General features: G+C 41.9%; 3 protein-coding genes across 5 annotated transcripts; all 3 read left to right on the top strand.

The window, feature by feature from the left end:
* Positions 1–1,970: 1,970 nt before the first annotated feature.
* Positions 1,971–5,767, top strand: LOC146687485 (uncharacterized). Its single transcript, XM_085440340.1, has one exon. The coding sequence runs from the start codon at positions 2,936–2,938 to the stop codon at positions 5,141–5,143; it is 2,208 nt and encodes a 735-aa protein (XP_085296466.1). The 5' UTR covers positions 1,971–2,935; the 3' UTR covers positions 5,144–5,767.
* A 2,573-nt stretch (positions 5,768–8,340) lies between these two features.
* Positions 8,341–11,617, top strand: LOC146687484 (uncharacterized). Its single transcript, XM_085440341.1, has one exon. It carries the CDS (start codon positions 8,491–8,493, stop codon positions 10,594–10,596), a length of 2,106 nt encoding a protein of 701 aa, XP_085296467.1. The 5' UTR covers positions 8,341–8,490; the 3' UTR covers positions 10,597–11,617.
* A 1,219-nt stretch (positions 11,618–12,836) lies between these two features.
* On the top strand, positions 12,837–22,800 carry LOC146687483 (tumor necrosis factor receptor superfamily member 14-like). Of its 3 annotated transcripts, XM_085440344.1 has the most exons (7): positions 12,837–13,562; positions 13,684–13,776; positions 15,094–15,219; positions 15,302–15,460; positions 15,534–15,618; positions 21,776–21,848; positions 21,934–22,800. In XM_085440344.1, the coding sequence occupies exons 1-6, from the start codon at positions 13,520–13,522 to the stop codon at positions 21,804–21,806; spliced, it is 537 nt and encodes a 178-aa protein (XP_085296470.1). In that variant the 5' UTR covers positions 12,837–13,519; the 3' UTR covers positions 21,807–21,848; positions 21,934–22,800. The 3 variants fall into 3 exon arrangements, with proteins under 3 accessions (XP_085296470.1, XP_085296469.1, XP_085296468.1); XM_085440343.1 differs by having other exon boundaries at positions 12,838–13,562; positions 21,776–22,800; XM_085440342.1 differs by lacking the exons at positions 21,776–21,848; positions 21,934–22,800 and adding an exon at positions 17,061–20,114 and having other exon boundaries at positions 12,839–13,562.
* The last annotated feature ends 950 nt before the right edge of the window (positions 22,801–23,750 follow it).

The raw sequence follows: 23,750 nt of genomic DNA, 5'->3' as shown, positions 1-23,750 counted from the left end.
GTCGTATTCTTAGGATTCGCTTTAGGGTGGATGTAAACGACAGTGACGTTGATCTGTGGGAATTCCCTCGGCAGATAAAATGGCCTCAAAGACACAGAGAGGAGCTCAATGTCAGACAGACACACTTGTTTACGAACTGTAACGTTTTTACACCATTTCTTATTTATATACAAACATACCCCTCTTCCATTTTTCCACTTATTTACTAATCTTATCTGAACTATGACAAATATACAGGCAAAGTGTTTGCTTTTGCCTGTATAGTTGTCATAGCTTCATCATTCTCATCATTCTCTTAGGGCATCTCCTAATCAGAAGATTGGTGGTTTGATCCCTGGCTACTCCAGTCTGTATGCCAAGTATCCTAAGATATCCACGATACTAATCCCAAGCTGCTCTCCGATGTGTGTGAATGTTAGATAGGACAAAAAGTGAAGAAAGTTGTGTAAAGCACTTTAAGTGCTCAGATAGAGTAGAAAAGCAGAACCAGTCCATTTATAGCTTTGTAGCTACCCTGACATTTAATACTGGATACCATACTCTCTTTTAATGGAATTCATCCTTTTAACCACTGATCAGACTTCAAGAATTTCTGTCTCCCTTTGCATTTGTAATAATTCTTCTTGTGACCTTTTATTTTGAGTAAGATTTATTTAAAAAAAAAGTTATTTCAGCTTTTAATTGCTTTTAATTACTTTATCACATTCCTTTGTCCACCTGGGTACAATCTTCTTTTTGCTCTCACTTCAATTCAATTCAATTGACTTCCTTCTTTATAGTCAGCTTGCTGCTTGTAGAACACCATTATAAACATTCATATCAACTATGTTGCATTTCCTGGCCACTAAAAAGCCTGAGTGTCCCCCAATCTGCAGAAATGAAACACCACTTCTGCGCACCCCCTGTATCATACTCCTCTACACTCAGTTCGATCTCAGTTATTACAGGATGGTGGTTACTGATCTGAGATCCCTGTGTTGGTTTTGTTCTGCCATTATTATAATAACGTTGGTCCAGGATTGATGTGATGTCATGGCTTTGCAATGTGAGGAAATTTTTTAAAAAGATAAAAGAGCATTTGTTTCTGTAAAACTGTTAAGCATTTTGGGTATTTCTTTATTAATTTATGCAGCATCTTAAATATGCTATCAAGCTGTTAGCCAAATTTCCATTATTCATGTTGGTTTACTAGTGGGGTTTTTTTTTTTTTTTTTTTGCTAATGCTAACTGGATGCTCAGACAATTTCACAGGTCAGTTGTTCCCCTCCTCAGTTGTGTCCTTCAACATAAATACACCCTCAGTAGAGAGTGTATTTTACTCACAATACACCCTCTGCTGAGAGACGCCTACTGAAGAAAATATAATCTGATCAAACATTATTCAGCTTTAAATATTGTTCAGCTTTAAAGTTACTGTGCAACTGTGTAATAAAAATGTGCTCACGACTTTGGCCTTGAGAGCGATAAGAAGCGATCGCCTCATCCTGCAGGTGCAAGATATCTGCAAGCGAAAGAGACTAGAACACCCAAGGCCGCTTTCCTTTTATGGAGTTGTTTTTCTGCTAATGCAGCACTTTCCTCACAACCCCCTCCTGTAAGTTTTAGAGAATATATACCCATCCTCACAGCAAATATGAGGAATCTCCTGATGTGAGCTGTGTTGAGAGATTGTCTCTGTCTCAATAAAAGTTCACTGATTCCCCATCTGCAGCAGGTGTCCGGTTGTCTTCATTCTCCGCCAGCCTGGTTAAGTCAATTCCTCCTTAACATCTAAAAGAACCTATTTAATGAAGGAAGACGGGTTCACTTTGTGTTTAATATTATTCTATTGCTGTTGTTGTTTTTTTTATATCCTTCAATTGGCGTCACGGAACAGGATCCGCTCCAGGCCAAACTGGAACGGATGGGAGGACATCGGCAGTGGTCTGAGTGAACGGAGTTTGGACAAAAGCTGTGTGCACACAAAAACAAGGTAAGCAGACCTTTTATTTCTGCTATATTGAACATTATAAAAATACTTAGTGTCCAAACTCCTAGTAATTCATAACCAAAATTGTCTGGCTTACTTAAGGCTTGTTGAGAATCAGACAAGTGAATAAGAGATAAGTGAATAAGAAATAAGTGAATAAGTGAATAAAGATAAGAGTGAACTGAGGTCTGACCACGGTTGCAGCCGACGGGTTGCTCTCCGGTGTCGGATAAATACCTCAGTGCAGGTCTGGGACCTTGAAAGGGTTTATTAGTAACGCCTTTCTAAACAAATTAAAAGGTTAAAGGCCTTGAGAATATTTTTTAGTAATATTCTCTAAACTACAGAAGGGTTAGGAAGGCCCAGAGGACTTTATTAGAAAAGATCCTCTAAAACTTAAAAAGGAGAAGTACTGGTTGGAGTCCAAAGGAGGGGTCCCTTTGATCAATAGGAGAAAACGGATCTCTTCTTAAAACCCCGATGATTTTAGTGTTTTAAATGTTTTGATGTTCTGTTTGATATTGGACACACATAAATACACGCTGAATGCTTGCTGTGGAACACTGGGCAGGACAGTTTGGTTCTCCGTTGTTCACAGATTACACAATTAAAGGAACTAGGTTCCTCTTTTGGTTAAAATAATACACCACACATAGAATTTTTTTTTTTTACACATTTATTACATACATAAGGAGGGTAATGAGTGACTGCAGGTAATGTATGAAGTGTGAATGAGACGTGTGAACAAGGTGACAACCAACTAGCACCCCTATCAGGAAGCTCTAGGCAAGGTTACCCGCCAGACTCCGGTTTGGTAGAAGCTTGGTAACACCTGAAGGGATATTTCAGTGCTGACTCACCTTTAAAGCAGCGCCCCAGCTGTTAGTGCCTAACAGAGGCAGAAACCCAGCTGGCCCAAATTCTCCTTTAAAATCAATAAAAGAACACTCCTCCATTGACAGTAAAATGGATGGAGAATTAGATCGAGAAACTAATGATGATGGTTGGGGTCCCGGTGTTATTCTTAGCACATTGGGAGAACAATTAACATGTGTTGAGACAGTCATCAACTCCACACACCAGCCTAAAGAAGCAAAAAAGCAGAAAGAGTCATTGAGGAAAACAGCTGAAAGGTTAATGAAAGAAAAGGGAAAAGACGAGGGGAGTAGTGGTAATTGGGGAATAATTTGGCAGAATAAGGCTATGCAGGCAAAAGAGAAAGAGGAAGAAGCCAACTCAGCAGCAGCAGGTGCAGGTGTGATGAGCGGGGTGAGACACAGAAAGGAAGCAGATAAGCACGCAGGCCGCAAAGTTAAATTTAATCACTGGGTGTGTTTATGGGAAACTGCAAAACCACACATGAAGAAAAATAGGTCTCAGCCACCTCCCTATTCTGCCTCAACTCCTCCCTCAGCAGGCATATATCCGGTACTTAATATCTCTGGTGGAATAATGACTATTGGAGAAGAACCGCCCGTAGCTCCAACTCCCATAGATACCAAGCATTTTTGCCCAGGAAGCTCCTCTCTGTCGGCGACATCCTCAGCTAGTAGTAGAGCCCCCTCTTCTATGTCCCATTGTTTTGGAACCGGATCTGAGGGCCTAACTGACCCATTTGCGAGCGCACCATTTGCGGTTCGAATGAACAGACAGGAACCCACTGAACAACAATTAACTGATCTAGAAGCAGCATTACGCAGCTGCTTAAATGAACATAGGTCAGTGGTCCAGGTGAATAATCGTGTTGCGTCAGCCCCTCTTTCCCGGTCCAACCCCTTTGCCAGCACTCCTGTCGCTGTTAAAGGAGATCTGACCGCTACTGCAAAAACTGAGCCTGGCACTTCACCAAATGTCACAGTTACCATGTCTTTGGTGGGCCGTCAGGATCCGGAAACACAGATGAGTTTAGCCCACGTTTTTGCTGACACTGCTAACCCACCAGGCGGGGAAGAAACTGAGGATACTGATGATGAACTCAGTGACCTTAACAATACACCCCTCTCTACCCCTCCCAGTTTAGGATATCAGACTAGATCTAAGGGCCCTGTGCCTCAGCCTCCAGGCATGTTTCCCCTGGTCCAGACTAAAGCGCAACGTACACCAGTGTATCAACCTTATTCATTCGGAGATGTCCAGGCCCTAGTGGACAAACTCCCTGACATAATGGAGGGAGGGAATGCCTGGTTGGCTGGTTTGGATAAATACACAGCTGGACAGGACCTCGCACTGGGAGATTTTAGAGCTATTATAACTAGGTGCACATCCCGATCTCAGGCAGCGGACCTGGAACAAAATGCGGGTACTACCATGCATGAGAACGCGGTGCCACTAATGCAGGCCTTGAGGTTTATTGGACCGGCCCTGCGCAAACAATTCCCACCCAAAAATCAAGGCACCTTACAGAAATTTAAATGGGAGGGAAAGCAAAATCCCACCCATTATCTAAATCAGGCTGTTGAAGACTGGGTGAACCATACAGGTCATCACCCCAGTAGGACTTGTTCACAGAGCATGTGGTTTAGAAGGGCGGTGCTGAGGGGCATTCCGGAGTCAGTAAGCCAGAAAATGGAGGATAATCCTGATTTGCAGGACTGTGACTTTGCAATCTGGAAGAAACATTTGATTTTTAATCTTAACAAAGTGCAGATTAAGTCTGATGATAAAGCGGAGAGCGTCGAAGATTTACAGTTGCAACTGTTGAAGGTTCAGCTGCAGAAAGCTAAAAACGACCTGGGTGGAAAAGGTGACAAGCCTAAAAAGCAGCTTGTGGCCGCTGCGGCTCCCCCTCCTGGTCCAGTTGCCCCTGATTTGTATCCGAACCCATGGCCAACTGATCCACAGCCCCCCCAGTATGGTGCTTATCACTCCCCGGCCCCTTATGGGCAGAGAGGTTCCCCATTTGGAGGAAACAGAGGTGGTTTCAGGGGAAGGGGTCAGATGGGAGGTGGTAGGGGAGGCCAGATGTATGTTTGTTTCCGGTGTGGACAACCTGGACACTGGGCTAAAGCGTGCCCTTTGAACCCGGCTGCTGGAAGAGGCAGGGGAGCCCGTGGTGGGCCCTATCAGCATCCTGGCCACAGAGGTGGACCTCGTGGTGCTTTAGTTGAAGTGCCCCCGGCCCCACAGATGCCTGTGATGGGGTGGGAGTACTACGAGGGTGGTCCCCAGCTATAGGACACCCCACAGACTGCCCAGGACGGTGAAGGGACAACGGCGGACCCTATGCTGTCCATAACTGTAGATAAAAGAAGAAGCAGCTTTTTAGTGGACACTGGAGCTACGTACTCCACCATTAAGGATGTTGCTCGTGAAAGACTTACTGACAGAGTGACTACAGTGGTGGGCATATCTGGGGAACCTAAAACTCTGCCTTACACCGTGCCCCTCCCCACAACGGTTGGAGATCAGACCTTGTTACACAGCTATGTTTGTTCAAAACAGGCGCCTGTGAATTTACTGGGAAGAGACTTGTTGATTAAATTAGGAGCCACAATACTCTGCTCTTCACAAGGCCTAACTGTGACTCTCCCTACTGGGGTTGTACTTCCCTGCTGTGATGGGCCAGAGGGAGGTGGTCAGTTTCTGCTGCAACCCTCCTCCTGTTTGGCGGACTCTGCTGACATCTACTGGGCATTATTGGAAGTTGAAACACCTGCTGAACCAGGAGTTTGTACTGCTTTTCAGCAATGGCGGCCGTGGCTCTCACTCCTACATCCTTATGTCCCTCCCCCTGACCCACCTCATGTTACACTGTTTTATGACAGGCATGACACCACCTGGTACCAGCACATGTTCCAAGAGCAGTGCGAGGGGCGGGCTTGGTCTCTGAACATGTCGTGCATTTTTGCGGCACCGGAGGGAGTGGCAGCAGCGGTTACTTTTACAACAGATCAATTACAGTGGTACATGATGTCTGATGAGGCAGCTCCCCATGTGTCACTGGCCTTACATCCTGGACACCAGGCTAAGGAGCTGGGTGGAATGGTTAAACGTTCCCTTGCGGCCACTGACTGGACACCTACAAAACTCCCACAGGTTTTGTTTTCTCCATCTACCAACACATACCAAATTTTAAATGATTGCTTTAATTCCTCAACACTGCAACATAGAGTGGTCAGCGGGTCACATGGCAGAGAACACACAGACCACTGTGATGCTGCGCCTTTACTCGACTCTCTTCCAGATTGTTTGTGGTCCCATGGACCCACAGATGTAGGTTTAGTTGATGTGGAGCCAGTCTCTTTTCAACTGTCATCTGCTACCCCTTTGTGGCAGCCTCAGTACCCACACAGACCGGAGGCTGAGGCTGGGATTGCAGAAACAATTTCTGGTTTGGTCACTGCCGGTGTCTTGGAGCCCTCCTGCTCTAAGTGGAACACGCCCATCCTACCCGTTGAGAAAAAAGGCACGGGGAAGTTCAGAATGGCACATGATTTGAGAAGGATTAATGCCTTACTTGGCACTCCTACTTTGCCTGTGCCTAATCCTTATGTTGCCTTGACCAACCTCCCACCATCTCATGCCTGGTTCACCTGCATTGACTTGGCTAATGCCTTTTTCTGCCTCCCACTTCGTGAGTCACTGCGTGACATTTTCTCATTTACATTTAGAGGCCGACAATGGCGTTACACTCGCTTACCACAGGGATTTGCCCTCTCCCCAGGACTGTTTAATCAGTGTTTGAAAGAACTTTTACAAACCAGCCCACTACCATCTGACTGTATGTTAATACAATATGTGGATGACCTTTTGCTGTCTGCCCCCACGGCTGACATCTGTTTGGAGGCCACCAGAGTGGTACTTCACCACCTGGCCAACACAGGTTTTAAAGTGAGCAAAAACAAACTACAGATTGCAAGAAAACAGGTTTCTTTTCTAGGCCGCATGGTCTCACAGTCCGGTATTTCCTTGTCCCCAGAACACAGGAACTCCATTTTGCACCATCCAAAACCTCTAACTGTAAAAGACATGTTGTCATTTTTGGGCCTGACTGGTTACAGCAGGACCTATGTCCCAGACTATGTTGGCCTTACTTCCCCTTTGCGCGCTTTGGTAAATGAACAAGGCATGAGAAACCTCTCTGCTCCCCTCTCATGGACTACAGAAACAGAACAGGCGTTTATAAAGTTAAAACAACAGCTTTCTGTCGCCTCTGACCTTGCTGTGCCAGATTATGCTTTGCCTTTTCATCTTGATGTTTCTGGAACTGGAACCCATATCAATGGTATCCTGTTCCAGAAAAAAGGGGGAGAGAGAAAAGTGTTGACATATGTAAGCGTAATGCTTGACAACACTGAAAAACGCCACCCACCGTGCACACAACACGTTTCTGGACTTGCAAAAATCATTCAGAAAACAGCACACATAGTGATGAACCACCCACTAAAAATTTTGACATCACACAGTGTGGTGGCCTACGTCTCCTCACAGGCCTTCACACTCACTTCACTCAGGCAGAGACGCCTCAGTACCATTTTGGAAGCACCACACATCACCTACTCACATGAAGGCATAAACATGGCTGATCACATGGGATCGGGGGAACCACATATGTGTGAAGAGGTTGTGCAGGTACAGGAGAAAATCAGGCCAGATTTGCAGGCAGAACCTCTAATGGATGCAGAAAAAGATTGGTTCACAGATGGATGTTGTTTCAGAACTGAAAGTGGAAAGGATGAATCAAACTCTAAAAACTAAATTGGCTAAAATCTGTGCACAGACCAAATTAGATTGGGTTAAGGCATTGCCTCTTGCATTAATGTCCATAAGATGCTCAGTAAATCAAACCTCTGGTTACACTCCATTTGAGTTGGAGCATGGCAGGCCTTTTCCTGGCCCCTCCTCTCGCCTGTTAATGTCGGATGAAGCTGATTCAGACCTCGATCCGAGGACATATTATAACATGCTCCGCAGTTTTGTTGCCCAGTATTCCTCACAGGTCGCTGAAAGAAACCAGCAAGAGCTGAAAGAGGCGGCTACACCTGGAATGGACTACGTCCTCCTGAAAGTCACAAAGAGAAAGTGGGCTGAGCCTCGCTGGACAGGCCCTTACCGCATAACAGAGCGGACCTCCCACGCTGTCAGGCTCGAAGGGAAAGGTGACACCTGGTTTCATTACACACAGTGCGCTGCTGCCACCGAACCAGGAAGAACCTTGAGAGAGGTGCAGAAGGACCTGTCAGAAGGAGCTGCAACAGCATCACCAACCACTTGAGGGAGCCAAAACTCAACCTACAAGCCGGCTGGTTACAAAAGGGGGTGTTCTTCATACTGAACTAAACATTTTTATTTTTCTATTTTTAACATCTTTTATGATTTTGCTTTTATATTGGCTTGAGTTTTTAAGATTTACATTTTACATTGAAATAGTTTTAACCGCTGAAAGCTCATTTAAAGTTGTGTCACTGATACTTTTTGTTGCTCTTTAACTCCTAGAACACGCCCTTGGCGAGGTGGGGGGAACTGGACCACCTTTCTCTGCCCCATCATCCTCTATTAGAAGACATCCAAGCTAAGTAAACATGTCTTGGCCCTTTCCCCCTGAAATGACAGGCAGGCAAAGATGTTGCGTCTTTGTTTGCTTCCTGGCCCTGGGTCTCATTCCCATTGGCATAATCCTGATCTGTGAAGGGCCCCCGACACTTCTGACACCTTCAAGTTCAAAAGCTTCGCCCCCTTCTGACAGTCCCAATCTGACAAATGTAGCCCCTAGGGTCTTGCCCACCACTTCCTCTCCAGTTTTGCCCACGCCCGATCGATTTAGAAAGAAACGAGACACGGTTACCTCCTGTACCCCAAGTACGACTAGAATGATTACTCTCTGTGTCCCCAACAATAAAAGTTGGGTAGTTGAAATAGATTTCGCTAGCTTCCCAGTCACTCCCGTCACCAAAGACCAAGGGGGGGATCTTTTTAACCTTGCAGTACATCTCTCCTCCTCAGTGTGGTATATAACCCTGGGAGGTTGGCATCAGTGGAAGTGGTCCAGTTTAGTGTCAGAAACGGACCTCGATTGGTCCAAGCACTCTAGGGGTCAGGCTTTGCACTGGAGAAACCAAAATATGCTCAGAATAGCAAAAAAACCGGATCTTTCAGGCTTAATTTTTACCCTAAAGGATCTGGCCTTGACCTCCTGTCAACAATTTATACTTGCCCCTTGGACTGATCGCACCGCCCTGTATTGGCAAATGGAAATATGCCCTAGCGTTGGTGCAGTTCCAAGCTCTGTAGTTAAAGATGATAACCCCACCTTTAATGGCCCTCCGGTGACGTATACAAACGGGGGGAGAAACGGCCGAATACGCATTGTAGACACAAATAAAATGTCTAAAGATGACCTCTTCCAAATTCTAACCGGTATTTCTGGAGCAACAAACAACTGGTTACTACTAGCTGAACAAGCTGCTGACAGGACGGCTTCCGACTGCATAGTTTGTATGGGAGCCCGCCCCACTTTAAGAGTTGTACCGGCGCCAGTCAATAGTGCATGCCTCCTGCATCTTATGAACAATACAAAACGAGGTCATTGCTCATATCTGGAAAACCACTTTCCTAAAACTCAACGCTCGGTCTCTAATAAACCACCTTTCTTTTCTTCAGATGTAGCTGTGAACAATTTCACTTGTATTAACCTGACTGGCAATGCAGTAAAACTAGGTAGCTTGAACTCTTCTTGGTGCACTGAGATGACGGTTATGAAACCAAACTTCCGACCTACGGCTAGGGCTGATTTGTGGTGGTGGTGTGGCAATAACAAGTTATATGATGGTTTCCCTCGGGATGCGTCAGGTCTTTGCGCTCTCATAACTCTTATTTTACCTGTTTTAGTCACTCCAGTAGATCTCTCTATAGAAGTACACGAAGTTGGCCTCCCATCCTCCTCTGAACGCCGCTCTAAACGTTCTCTAATCCCAGGTTCAGCTCATAATCCGACCTATATTGATGCTGTAGGTATACCCCGTGGGGTCCCCGATGAATATAAACTGCGAGACCAGGTTAAAGCAGGATGGGCCTCGATACTTTGGATGGTTGAAATAAATGCGAATGTAGACAGAATTAACTACATTCACTTTAATGTGCAACTGTTGGCTAATTACACTCGAGATGGTTTTGAAGCTGTGCATGCACAGTTATCTGCCACTTCCCTAATGGCTTTCCAAAACAGGGTCGCAACGGATTTTCTCCTCGCAGAAAGAGGCGGAGTCTGCAGCCTTTTTGGTCAGGAGTGCTGTACCTATATCCCCAATAACACAGCTCCTGATGGTTCCCTCACTAAAGCTATTACTGGTCTCACAGCTCTTACTGTTAAAATGAAGGAACACTCGGGCGTTGATACTGCCATGTGGGACTCTTGGCTTAACATGTTTGGCAAATATAAGGCCCTTGTAGCTTCCATCCTAGTTTCCATCTCAGTTTTTGTTGCTATCCTAGTCACCTGCGGTTGCTGTTGTATTCCATGCATTCGATCCCTCTTCCAGAGACTGATTGTTACAGCTTTCACTCCTGAGGATAAGGATCTCGCCCGGCAGATGCCTTTATTGGCTGGTCAACTTCCCACCTCCTCGCCAACGGATGATGAAAACTCTGATCGTGAGGGTGACGAACATTATCGTCTTTCTCTTGTTTAAATGCTTCTAGAATGGTTGTTTCTCTGTGGTGTTTTGTATTAGACTTGTTATTAATTGTTTCCCTCACCCACTTCCTCTTGAAGGATATATCTGGTTGAACTGTGTCTGGTCGGGTTGTGAGGGTTAAGCGATGTTCTCAGGGTCTCCGGACTTAAGCCTGAGCGAATGTGTACTCCCACCACTGGATATAAATTGTTTTTTTCCACACCCCTTCCTCACGTTTTACCATATTCACTTTTGAATGTCCTTAGCAGTTACCGTTCTGGGTTTATTTTATGGTTGATTTATTCTTTCACATTTTCACGTTTATATCTCTCATTATTATAGTATACTCTGTACTCTCCACATTTTTATCATTACTTATGCTTTTTGGTTGCTGAGTTACAGGAACTGTTAATTTTGTGTCACTACCCTGGTTGCACTAACTCGTGTATCCTTGTGTGCAGGACAGCTGTTACTGCTTTCATCGGGAACCGAGACTGCTTGCAGCCGACCCCTGGGCAGGGTGGTGCCTGGACTCTTTTCTCCTCATCTGCAATGACAGATAAAGACAAATGATAAGACCCGAGGAGTTTTTCGAGCCAGGCTTCGACACGTCTCTGTGTTCCTTTGAATGTTACTTATTTTTGTGTGTTGACCCATTTAAGATGGGTCAAAAGGGGGATTTGAAGAAAATATAATCTGATCAAACATTATTCAGCTTTAAATATTGTTCAGCTTTAAAGTTACTGTGCAACTGTGTAATAAAAATGTGCTCACGACTTTGGCCTTGAGAGCGATAAGAAGCGATCGCCTCATCCTGCAGGTGCAAGATATCTGCAAGCGAAAGAGACTAGAACACCCAAGGCCGCTTTCCTTTTATGGAGTTGTTTTTCTGCTAATGCAGCACTTTCCTCACAACCCCCTCCTGTAAGTTTTAGAGAATATATACCCATCCTCACAGCAAATATGAGGAATCTCCTGATGTGAGCTGTGTTGAGAGATTGTCTCTGTCTCAATAAAAGTTCACTGATTCCCCATCTGCAGCAGGTGTCCGGTTGTCTTCATTCTCCGCCAGCCTGGTTAAGTCAATTCCTCCTTAACATCTAAAAGAACCTATTTAATGAAGGAAGACGGGTTCACTTTGTGTTTAATATTATTCTATTGCTGTTGTTGTTTTTTTTATATCCTTCACTACCTCAGGCTGTTCAGATCTGGGTGTTTTCCGTAACATCTCAGGGCCCAGATGGGTTTTTTTTCTCCTCATCTAGCCATAGACTGCAGTGCTCAGCAGTCCCTCAAATTTCCCTGAGGGTGTTTAGGAAGTGTGTCTGTGGTTGTAGTGATGAAACCCAGCAGTCACCATCCACTGGGCAAACTGCTGCTCTCCAGATTTCCTGTTCTGCCTTCAGCTCGGTATATCGCAGCCTCTTCCTCTCACTGACGTCTTCCTTTGATACTGTAGTAGTAGTACAGAGAGAGGTGGACCAAAGTACCAGACTGGTCTTAGGATGAATAGAAATGTACTACTTTGGCACTTTTGTTTCTGGTCCAGGTTTCAATTATGATATTTTGTCATATTTGTCATATTTTGTTACTTTTACCAAAGTAAATGCAATCGTACATTTACACTAATCAAAATTCAAGACAAAGTGATGTATTTCCTTGAATTTTTTAATTCAAAAAACATACACAGCACAGGGTATTGACTATAAATTACTACCCAGGTGTATGCAAAGTCACCTACCACTGGGACACAAACTTAAACACAAGAGCAGCAGGTTTAAGTCAGAGAAATATCACAAACTAACCACCTATTACTAGTTTTAATTCACTTTTTGCATAAATAAATACATTTCTTAAAATATGGGAACCATACATATTCCCTTGTGAGTAATTTCAAAAGTTCATCTTTATTATTTTTTTCTCCAATGTCTGTTGCGGGGCTCCGTATTTCCGGACTATACTACCTCTGTCTGAACTGTTTTCTTCTAAACTGGGGCACTGTGCCCCCACCCAGTGTTTCCAATTTAGCAACTTTGTCGCTATATTTAGCGAGTTTTCAGACCCCTTAGTGACGTGAAAAAACGTGAAAGCGCGTATTGCTTTTACTCTCAACAAGCAGCGGGTGCTGTAACGCAGTCAGTTCTTCTTTTACTCTTATGCTGTTTTGTGGATCACAATGTTTAAAACTACTTATAAACACACACACACAAAGTAACTCCACCAGGGTGCCTATTTCGGGTCACTTTTGCCGGTCCAAGCCCGGGTAAAGGAGCAGGGTTGGAATTGTGACATTAAAAAAAACAATAATTGCTAAAAGAAATTTAATTTGTAGTTCTAAATAAACTCTAAATGCATTTAGGACGTTTTTTACTCACTTTAAGTCTCTTCCACGATGTTATTTCGCTCTCCAACAACATAGGTTACAATTAGATTAGCATGACCAATTATGCAAATTAGGCGATGACGTCAGTTAGCGACTTCTAGCGACTTTTAGGACAACCAATAGCGATTTTCCTTACTGAGGAGTTGGCAACACTGCCCCCACCACACTTCCATCCCATCATCGGTTTCTCCGTCTTTCTGGCCCTGTCCCACTACATCCCGGAAATCGGAATACGCCCTAGTTCAATAATTCTGATTTAATCAAAAAACGCACCATGAATTCACGTCGTCGTGCTCCAGATTAAGTTTAAAGTCGGATTCCAGTTTTTTTCCTCTCGGAATTTTAATTTGAAATGGTCCCTCAATAGAGATTTGCACCTCGCAAACGTCGGAGCAGCTTCACAATCCCAGAGTTAACCATTCAGAACACTGATAGCTTTTCAGCATGAACGCCCACACTAAACGAAGAGCAACGTTTAAGCTAACTTTCACTACAGAATTTTAAAGGGTTACTGTTATTTAAAAAATAATTGCTTCAGCCGCTATATAAGGCAGCATGTTAGCCTGTGATATCATGGTTTCTGTGTTCCTCGTATTTGGTAAGTCAAACAGCAGCTCCATGTTTGCAGCACGTCTTTTATGTAAAGCTAACCTTAGCTTAGCTTGTAGCCTGTGTGGAGGATGCTTATCACTGCGTCCTAATCCTGTGCTTGCCTGCAGCATGTCGCGCTGCCTCCGTGGTTTCTGCGGTGTCTTGTCACACAAAGGAGTATGCAACAAGGGATGAGCAGTGCTGTCCGATGTGCCAAGAAGGTACGATAAGAAAACATTTCTAGAAGTAAACCCGCCCACATTGTGTGAGTTCCCACTGTGAGAACAAAGAGTAAATAAAGAGCCGTCTATCTTATTTCATGTTACAGCTGCTTCTTTTATCTCACAATTCTTTAAGTTAATAAACCAGAAAATCTGCTGACTCTTTTTTTTTTTTAATCATTTTTTCCCCTGAAACTGTCAACTAACCTTCATTAATAGTTAGAATTGACACAGTTCAGATAATAGCTTTCAGGAAACATCACAAGTATTGTAAATAAATTGTAACTTTGTCTGAGGGGGCAGCACACAAACAAGTTATTAAGTTGCATATTCAGATGAGATAAACCTTTTTTTCATACCTTCCGTCCACCTCGACTCAGTTCATCTTACACATACTGAAACGTCATTTCATATGATCAGATGTGTTGAGCATGTGCCTCTACAGCACTGCTGGCACAGGGTGAAGTAATGCAAGGCTTTGTGGCACACTATAACCATTTCAAATGTACCAGAGCTGTAGAGGTTTAAAAACAACTTGATCCCCATATTCACAGTTCAATTCACATGTTATTTATATAGCGCCAAATCACAACTACAGTCGCCTCAAGGCAGTTTATACTGTAAGGTAGACCCTACAGTAATACACACAAGAGACACCCAATGACCTCTTTTGGTATTGTCACATCTTGAAACTGCTACTGTGTGAAAAATAATGATGCACACAAGGATTGTACAGTTCTAAACAAGGCAATTTCTTATACCCATCTATTAGTACCTGAAAAAAGTTTATTCTTTTCATCTGCACGTACATTTGAATCAGTGATATAACATTTCTCTATCTATCAACAATTAGTTCTTCATAATGCCCAAAAGATGACTAGGTAAGCTACTAGTCTGTGTTATCTTGTTGTTGTAATAATTATGTGAAATATGCAGATGGTTCAAGGGCAGAGGCTCCTCCACTATCAGAAAAAGTTGTAAGTGGTGCATACTATTATCTGCTCCACAGCACTCATCCACACAGGCTTGTATTTTGCAATAATTGCGCACACCAATTGTTCTTGAAATATAAAAAATTTAGTAATATATAGTAGGAGTACAGAGGAAACTATTATATTCTGGCAGTTATTTTGCCAGTACCAGCTGGTGGTTGCTTAGTAACTTTACACAGTCTATTGTGGTGTTTAAAGTTTTCTAAAATGTGTGTCTAAAAAGATTCACCCCAGATTTAATACACTGTGCATTCACTGTGCGTTTGTGTTCTTGACCTTTAATGTGGCTTTAATGTTCACATAAATGTTGTGCTGTGTTGAACAGGTACAGTTGTTCAGAGAGACTGCACAGCATATTCAGGAACTCGGTGCCGTTCCTGTGACCTGGGGACTTTCATGAACCAACTCAATGGTCTATCTAACTGTTTCCCCTGCACTACCTGTGATACAGGTACAGATGGAAACTTCTTAGTCAAATTTTAATTTAAAAAATAAAAAGGTTTTCAAATTCCACCGATATTTTTTTTTTTTAGGTCATGGTCTCTTTGTCAAGCGGAACTGTACAGCAAAAACTGACACAGTGTGTGACGTTTTAAATGGATATTACTGCAAAGGTTTGATCGACAGTAATGGATGTAGTTTGGCAGAGAAACATTCACAGTGTGAAGCTGGTCAGAAGATAAAAGAATCTGGTAAGAAAAGTTTTTTAGATGAGCTGATAAAGTAGGATTTTATTTTGTGTAACAACGAATGTGTTTCTTTCAGGAACCAGCAGAAGTGACACAGTGTGTGAAGACTGTCAGCCAGGCTTCTTTTCCAAGGACGGTGTGAAGTGCACTGCTTGGAAAACGTAGGTCATAATTTATAACAAAATCACTCTAAGTTTATTTTATTTTCAGTTATTGATCATCAATGTCTTAATGGAATCTCTCATATACTTCGCACTAGGGCTGTGCCACATCATATCATCTGCAATAATATCGGTATTACACTATACACTGTGTGTCGTTATAGCAAGAATATGTGTTTGTATCCTAGTGTTTATGACAAGTAGTCAAAACCATGCATGTCTGAATGTAAGAGCAGTGTGCAACTAAAAATGGAGCTACTTCAGCAGCTTCCAGTGAACACAGGACGAAAACATGCAGGAAAACTGTTTGGAAAAAAGTGAAAACAACAAACTGGTAGAAGAGGGTAAAAACATACCTTTGAGTAGAACGAGACACATGGGACATGAGCAGTCACTCGCTGCACTCGCTAGTTATCCTCTATATAACAGGAGGAGCAAACAGTGGATGGAAATTAGTGATGCAGTTACATGATGGAAAAGCAGAACTTTAAGCATACACTTTAAGCATAGACTGACCAAGGCAGAAAATATTTTTTATGTTTCTATTTTTTAATATTAATATATGACAATATTGTGCAGCTCCTAACATTTTACAAGAGTAAGGTCATTTAGTTATTGTCAAAGTCAAGTTTTAAAATTTATTTTATACTTTGACTTGAAAATTCCAGGGAAAATACTACCTAGGCTACTTTTGTGCTTACATTTTCTTTCATTAGATTCACATTTCAGTTTAAGTAGTCTGACATTGGTGAGACTAGCTCTCTGGAAAAGAAGGATGCTTCATCTACTTACAGTTATTAATGCTGCTGCCTGTGAGCATTTAAAAAACATACAGTATTTTTTTCTATATCTTCATATCTCAGTTGTCATATATTACTCACCTCCACACAGGACTTTGGGAATTGCCCTCCTTTAGCAACCTGAGGACCAGTGATTCAGCTCATTGAACAGAAAATTAGCCAACTTTTATTTTAAAAATGTTGTAATGGTACAAGAAAAACTTTGAATTTGTTTAAAATAAAGTGACAGATGACAGCACAGTTGAGGCATCAGTTAATCCTGATGGCCACATTCAAACACATAAACATGAGCTCTGCTTTATCACAAACATCTTGTTTTTAGACAAGACACAAGATGCTTGTCAGCAGGAATACTAACTGGAGCCCATATAGAATGCACTTTACAGATATTAATACACTGTTACATTTTTATGTCAGGCTCATAAAATAAAATAATAATTAACTTAGAACTTAAAAGTTAGAACTACTGATGTAATATTCAGACTTGCAAAATTACTTCAGTTTTTCATCAACATTTGACAGGATATCAAAATATTATAACAATTTACATAAAATTATTATCTTGGAAATTCTCTGTGGTCCTGCTCCTTCACGTGGATTAATTTGGATTTTCTTTCTCTTTCACCTCTTCTTTTACAACAGTTGCTCAAACCAACAGATAAAGGTCAAAGGAAGCTCGACCAGTGACGTTGTCTGTGGGAGAACATCAAGTCAACATTACTTTGTGTTTTTACCTTTTTTGCTTTGCTCAGTAGCATTTACTAGCCTTGTGACAGGTTAGTGCACAGGGCTCGCAAAATCGCTAGCCCGACGTCCCGGGGCTAGTGATGTTTCCAGTCGGGCTACCAAAATCTATCTCAGCTCTGCCCGTCGGGCTATCATAGGAAGTAAAAATATATGACAATGCCTTTGCTTTCTTTCGCTAATTAGCTGAGTCCTCATCAAAGAACAGTGCTCTTTAATGAATGCAGCACATAACTTTACATCGTAGAGGTAACAGGGAGACATATCGAGTTATCAGATAGCCGTCTTAACTATATTCTAACTCTACAATTTCCCGACTGCACTTTCCTCTTATTTCACGACACCACCCTCTAGTGGTGCAATATGGTATAGTCAGACAGGACACAACATCACTCACTAGCTTACTCTTCAAACGTGGCACGTGAAATCTCCCGCAGCAAGCTTAAACGTGCTAGAGGTTGACTGCGCAGAGAATTTAAAAAAAAAATCTCTGGCATGTGTAAAGACAGATGGATTTACGCAGGTATTTTAGTTCTGCTGAGCCAAAAAAGACAGGTCAGGATGAAGAAGGGACAGGCAAAGAAAGGCCTACCACAAAGCGGAAAAGTTATGATAAATCAGATTACGAGGCAAAAAGAAAGCACAGTTTTTTGGATTCATGGACAAAAGAATTTCTGTGGCTGGAATATGACAAGGTAAATAACATGATGTTCTGCCTGGTGTGTCGTGAGTTTCCCTCTATTGCTGAGTCGACAAGCGCCTTTGTTACTGGGACCAGTAATTTTAGGAAAGACCCCATCAGAACTCATGAGAAATCTCTGCATCACAAGAAATGCATTGGTGCTCAGTCTGCAGCATCTGTCCCAGAACAAACACCAATTGCAAAAACCATACTAAAAATAAACCAAGCACAACAAGAAGTCCTGAAAAAGCTGTTTAGAACTGCGTACTATGTTGCAAAGAGTGAACTACCACTGGCAAAATTTAGCAGTCTTTGCAAACTTCAGAAAGCAAATGGCCTAGATCTTGGTTCCACTTACCTCAATGACCATGCTTGCAGAGAGTTTATTGGAGCAATAGCACAAACTTCAAGAGACCAGATTGAAAAGGAAATTCAAGAAAGCAGGTTCTTATCCATTCTTGCAGATTGGCAGTACAGACACTGGTATAATAGAACAGGAGTTGGTTCACGTCAGGTATGTGAGGGATAATGGTGACATAGCCACATACATGATCAAATGTCAGCCAGTCAAGAGTGCAAATGCTGCAGGTATTTTAGAGGCTATTGATGAAACAGTGAACACCATGGGTATCAGAGAGGACACATGGAAAAAGAAAGTAGTGTGTGCAAATTTTGATGGTGCTGCAGTGATGATAGGTGAGAAAACAGGAGTAGCTGGGAGACTGAAACAGAGGATACCCCACATCATAACAATCCACTGTGTGGCACACAAACTAGAGCTAGCCGTGCTGGATAGCGTGAAAGGCTGTGAGTACCTGGTGAAATTTGAAGATACACTGAAAACCATCTTTAAGATCTACTACTATTCCCCAAAGAAGCGAAGAGAGCTGACAGAAATAAGTGAACTGCTAAATGAGAGGCTGGCACATTTCAGTGGGCTGAAGAGCACACGGTGGCTTCCAAGCCGGCTGAGATGTCTAAAGGCTGTGGAAAAAAATTACACTCCCACTGTTGTTCATATGGAGAACATGGCAGAAGGAAGTGATGTCAAAGCCGAGGATGCAGCCAAGGCTAAGGGGGTGGTGCAGGAGATGAAGACTGAGAAATTTGTTCGCTTCCTGCATTTCATGTTGGACTACAGTACCATCTTATCCAAGTGCTCTACTGATTTTCAGCATGATAACCTAAACATCACACAAACAAATCAGTTAGTTGAGAGCACAACATCACGCTTACTCAGCCTAAAAACAAAACCAGGAGAATATCAGAAAACCTTGGACACAAAGTTCACAGCGAACCAGGATGGTAGCATTTGCTACTGTGGAACTCAGCTAACAAAAAGTCAGCGACCTGCTAGAAGAGGTGAGGGAACAGACAAAGACACCTTTGGTGCAGAGATCCAGAAGATTATTGACAACACAGTCAAGTACATGGACAACAGATTTAAAAATCTCCATGAAAAACCTCTCTCTTGTTTCAAGGTTTTTGACCCTTCCACTCTTCCCTACCCCAGAGAAGAACTAGCAAATTATGGGGATGAAGAGGTGGATTATCTTGTCACACATTTTGCCTGTTTGCTAGATGCAGAAGAGAAAGGGAAAATTCCACAAGAATGGATGGATCTAAAAGTGTGGCTTGGAGAACACCGGGGTCGCAAAGTAGATTGCTTGTACAGAGATCTCCTCTCTGAGAATCCAGAACATCTCTCTCATATCTTGTTGCTGGTGAAATTAATGCTGACACTTAGTCCATCGACAGCCATCTGTGAGAGAGGATTTTCTTGCATGAACCGAGTGAAGACAACACATCGTACCTCTCTACACCCTGAAACACTGAATGACTGCATGCAACTCTCCATTAATGGGGAAACAGTTGAATCTTTTTGCCCTGACAAGTCGATTCGTTTCTGGATGTTTTCTGGAAAAGGTTCAAGACACCTGGATCATAAAACCCCGACAAGAACAAAGAGCAGTGAAATGGAGGGCAATGCACAGGAAGAGAAAGCTGATGAAGGAGATGCTATGCCCTCAACGTCGAGTGGCATTTTCTCATCCGAGACTTCAGTGGAAATTTCAGATTCAGGATCTGACACAGACTAATTCATGTTCTACACAGTTCTAACAAGTTCACAGAAAATTCTGTTTAATTAGAACCAGATATTTGAGTTGATTGTAATGTTTACACAGTTGTTGTAATTTGTGTTTTAACAATTTTTTGATTGATGTTTTGTTTCCTTTACAATATTATACAATAAAAATTATCTTTTTTTATTCGGGCTACTCAAATTTATTTCAGGCTACCAAAAACTAAAGAGTGCCTGCCCAAAGGGCTACCAGGGATTTTAAAATTTTGCGAGCCCTGGTGCATCGTCTGCATTGTGTTGATTTTTCAGTTTAAAGCCTTAACAACACAGTGTTGCCTTTTTATTATTGCTTAGGGTTTTTTTTCCTGCTGTAACACTAATTTTCTTTGTGTACCAATAAAGCAAAGAAGAAGAAGGAAGGGAAAAAAATGACTTTTTAAAAAGAAAATTGAACTCACTAAACATTAGCAGTTTATTTATATCATTAATAGACTTTTAGCTGGGAAGGCCAGAAGACCCAGCATTGACAACTGAACAGGTGCTTTTGGATCACGGTGTTGTTCCAAAAGGTGATTTCTGGTGTTTCTGTATGTTTTTTGTTTTGTTTTTAATGCGTAATGTCTTTGCTTGTATTGGTAAGTAGTTGCAATTTCTGCCTCTTGGCCCAACATCTCTTTAAAAAGACTTTTTTTAATGTCTATGAGGCTTTTTAACTGAATCCATGAAGCACATATAAAAGTCACTTTGTCATAAACTGATTGCAGCTTCTACCTTGTGGGAAAAAATGTTGTTTGTAATTCAGAATAACTCGATATCATTCATAACAGAAACGTCTGACATACTTTTTACACATTTTAGGCCAACAGGTCATTAATGACGGTTTAAATGGGGGCAATCACTTTTTGGAAAATACTGGAAATCACTTTTCTGGCACCACAGCTAATTATAGAAAACATGTGTCCAAAGTCAGATATTCACTAAAAGTGTAATTTAGTCACAAAGGACTTAGATGTAGAGTATCACATTAAACATTGCAGAAATGTAATGTATCCTCTGTACTGTGTGTGCTGAGGGGCTTTGGTCTGAAGGAGTTCATGTACAGCAACATCAGATAAAGTCTGTGGAGGGACTTTACTGAATCTGAAGGTGTCCACTGCATGAAGACACAGAAACACAGGAGCTGTAAACCAGGACACATGAGTCAGAGCGGTTGATTTTCTTGCTACAAGACAAAGTACTAAAATGAGCGTAATATGTAATATAAATATAAATAATATACAATTCTGTTCAGTCTTGTATAAAGTTTTTAAAATCAAACTAACAGATTTGATGGCTGTTATGATGTATTTGGTTGATGCTGAAACTGTGGAACATACCTTAATTAATGTTTCATAAACTCTGAATATGGTGTTAATTTGAAGTAAAATGGTAACTAACTAGTGACCTGCTGGTTCACTTTTCATTCACGGCCCTTTAAGTCACAGCTTACAGGCAAACAGCTCAAAGCAAACCTGATGAAAAGAAGCAAAGACTGTGGGAGAAGCAGTTGGAAAAGAAGAACTGCAATAAGAGTAAAAGTTACAGTGAAAATAAGCTGGATGAAATAATCTGTTGGCCAAGTTCAGTGTTCTGTCCAATAGAAGCTGATTCGCCTTCTGTGGTTTGATTTTAACCTGAAGCTGCACTCGCTCATTCTTTCACAGCTTAAGAAAAACAAAGAAATGTTTTTAGATGTTTCAGACTTTTTTTTATATCAGAATGAAATAATGACTCAGATGAGGTCATAACAGACACTCCTTCATAAGATGACCTGTAAGTATAAAACGGTGTATATTTGTGGCTTTGCAGGAACAGCCTCCACAGACAGTGGATGCTCTGACTGCAGCAGTGGAACATTAACACCTTGTCACTCACGCACTAAGTAAGTGACACTTCAGAGCAGACATGGACACGTGATTTCTTCCAGTGCAACAACTTTTTCATTTTCCCCCCTCTGTACCTTCCAGATGTGAGTCACTAAACCACATGATAACTCCAGTGCTTATGCTCAATGTTGGAAACAAAGGGGAAAAAATTGTTACCATCACTGGCTGTGTGGTGGTTTTAGTTATGATTGCCATAGCTGTAGTGATTTTAATTATTGTCATTTTTAAAAGATGTATCTATGTGAGGATGTCAAAGATCACTGATATCATGATTTAGATGATATTTCCTGTCAAGTAATAACTTTTTTAGACAAAAATAAAACTCAAAACAATATAGGAAATGAAAGTATTTATATTTTTTATTTTATTTCTGAGAAGGAAAGAAAAGAAAATGAAGCACTGAATGGGTCAAAGCAGCAGACAAGACAACAGTGAAATGTTCACTGTGGACTCTGATCTTTTTTAAAAAGCAGCTAAAAACTCAACTTTTTAAACTTGTATTTGGGTAAAGTTTTGTTTTAATGTCTTAGAATTTTGTAATGAAGCACTTTGCGATATTTAGAGACGATCAGATTTTTACTGCAGCATTATGGAACAAAGAATAGCAGTTTCTAATGTTTTTATCTTTCATATACAGATTTTCCTTGGAACTGGTTGTGGATGTTTGTGTAGATGAAAGTTCATAGTCAACACGTTCTCAGTCCCAAAGCGTAACATTTTACGTTGCCATAGTTATCCTTGTAATGTATTTATGGGGAATATTTCATAAAAAAGGTTGACTGCACAGAGACAATAAAGAAAACCTTCAACAAACTTGTGTAAAGCAGACTGTAGTTCTTCAGATTCATGGACACTAAAAAGTTTGCATCTTTTTATGAAGTTAAGGAGCCAACATGTTAGTTGGTATCACAGACAGCTGGTTTTATTTCATTTCCTGCACCCTGACATCTCCAGTTTCACAGCCTTGCACTTCCGGCCTTCTCGGTCTTCGAATGACCCGGCCCATGTAGACCGCGAAGGGTGGTGTCTGTTGGGGATACCTACTTTGGCACGACACCAGGTCCTGCAAGGATGCGGTTGAGGGTTTGGGACACAGCTATTAGGTCCTACGATTTCCTTCAAGCCCTCTCCCCTTTTTTGTCTTTGTCTAAACGAAGTTGATCCCCATGTGCCCTCAAATGTCATAAAATGGCTTGTTTTCAGTTTCTGTTTTAAGCCACGAAAACCGTTGATGCTCATTCTTTCCAACAATGAATAGATTTCCTGTTTACACCCACATCAAAACCCAAAAGCGATCATTGCTGTTAGATTTATATGGAAGTTTGGTGAAATAGAGCCTACAAATGTGTTATAAGGCAGCGTGTTAGGATGTGATATCTAGTGATGTGCGATACCACTGATTTCCTTTCCGATCCGATACCAAGTAATATTCAGGGTGGTATCGACGATACTGATCCGATACCGATACTTTGTACAAAAACGTATTTTATTTATTGTATCTCAAATTATAGCGTCATAATGATTACAGGGCATCAGATTACTTGTTCTTATCACTTAATAATGCAGGGTTCATCATATAGAAATTAAAAAAAACTGAAGTTGTGCCTATTTGAACACCTTGCCTGCCTGCAGCACTAAAGGACTCCGTGAGAGACGTCTGTCTCGCCCTGGCAGCACCTGTCCCTGTCCTTCTCTTCAGTTCGCCTCAACATACACTCCTCATATTCTGTGATATGATTTACTCTGAGGTGTTTGACAAGGTTAATGATGTTGCCATATGTTACCATACATGCCAACCCTCCCGATTTTTCCGGGAGAATACCAAATTTCAGTGCCCTTCCCGAAAATCTCCCAGAGCCACCATTCTCCTGAATTTCTCCCGATTTTCCACCCGGACA

Source organism: Copadichromis virginalis, linkage group LG18 (genome assembly GCF_057382275.1).
Source record: "Copadichromis virginalis isolate Kocher_CV1m ecotype Utaka linkage group LG18, C_Virginalis_male_GT1.1, whole genome shotgun sequence".
Lineage (NCBI taxonomy): Eukaryota > Metazoa > Chordata > Actinopteri > Cichliformes > Cichlidae > Copadichromis > Copadichromis virginalis.
Note: the sequence above shows the minus strand (reverse complement) of the source record. Positions and strands in the feature narration are given on the sequence as shown.

Excerpts from the sequence above, each read along its gene's own strand:
- LOC146687485 (XM_085440340.1), top strand. The coding sequence starts at position 2,936 with ATGGATGGAGAATTAGATCGAGAAACTAATGATGATGGTTGGGGTCCC.
- LOC146687484 (XM_085440341.1), top strand. The coding sequence starts at position 8,491 with ATGTCTTGGCCCTTTCCCCCTGAAATGACAGGCAGGCAAAGATGTTGC.
- LOC146687483 (XM_085440342.1), top strand. The coding sequence starts at position 13,520 with ATGTTAGCCTGTGATATCATGGTTTCTGTGTTCCTCGTATTTG. Across the intron at positions 13,563-13,683 it reads TTCTGTGTTCCTCGTATTTG|CATGTCGCGCTGCCTCCGTG; the intron begins GTAAGTCAAACA and ends GCTTGCCTGCAG. Across the intron at positions 13,777-15,093 it reads CTGTCCGATGTGCCAAGAAG|GTACAGTTGTTCAGAGAGAC; the intron begins GTACGATAAGAA and ends TGTGTTGAACAG.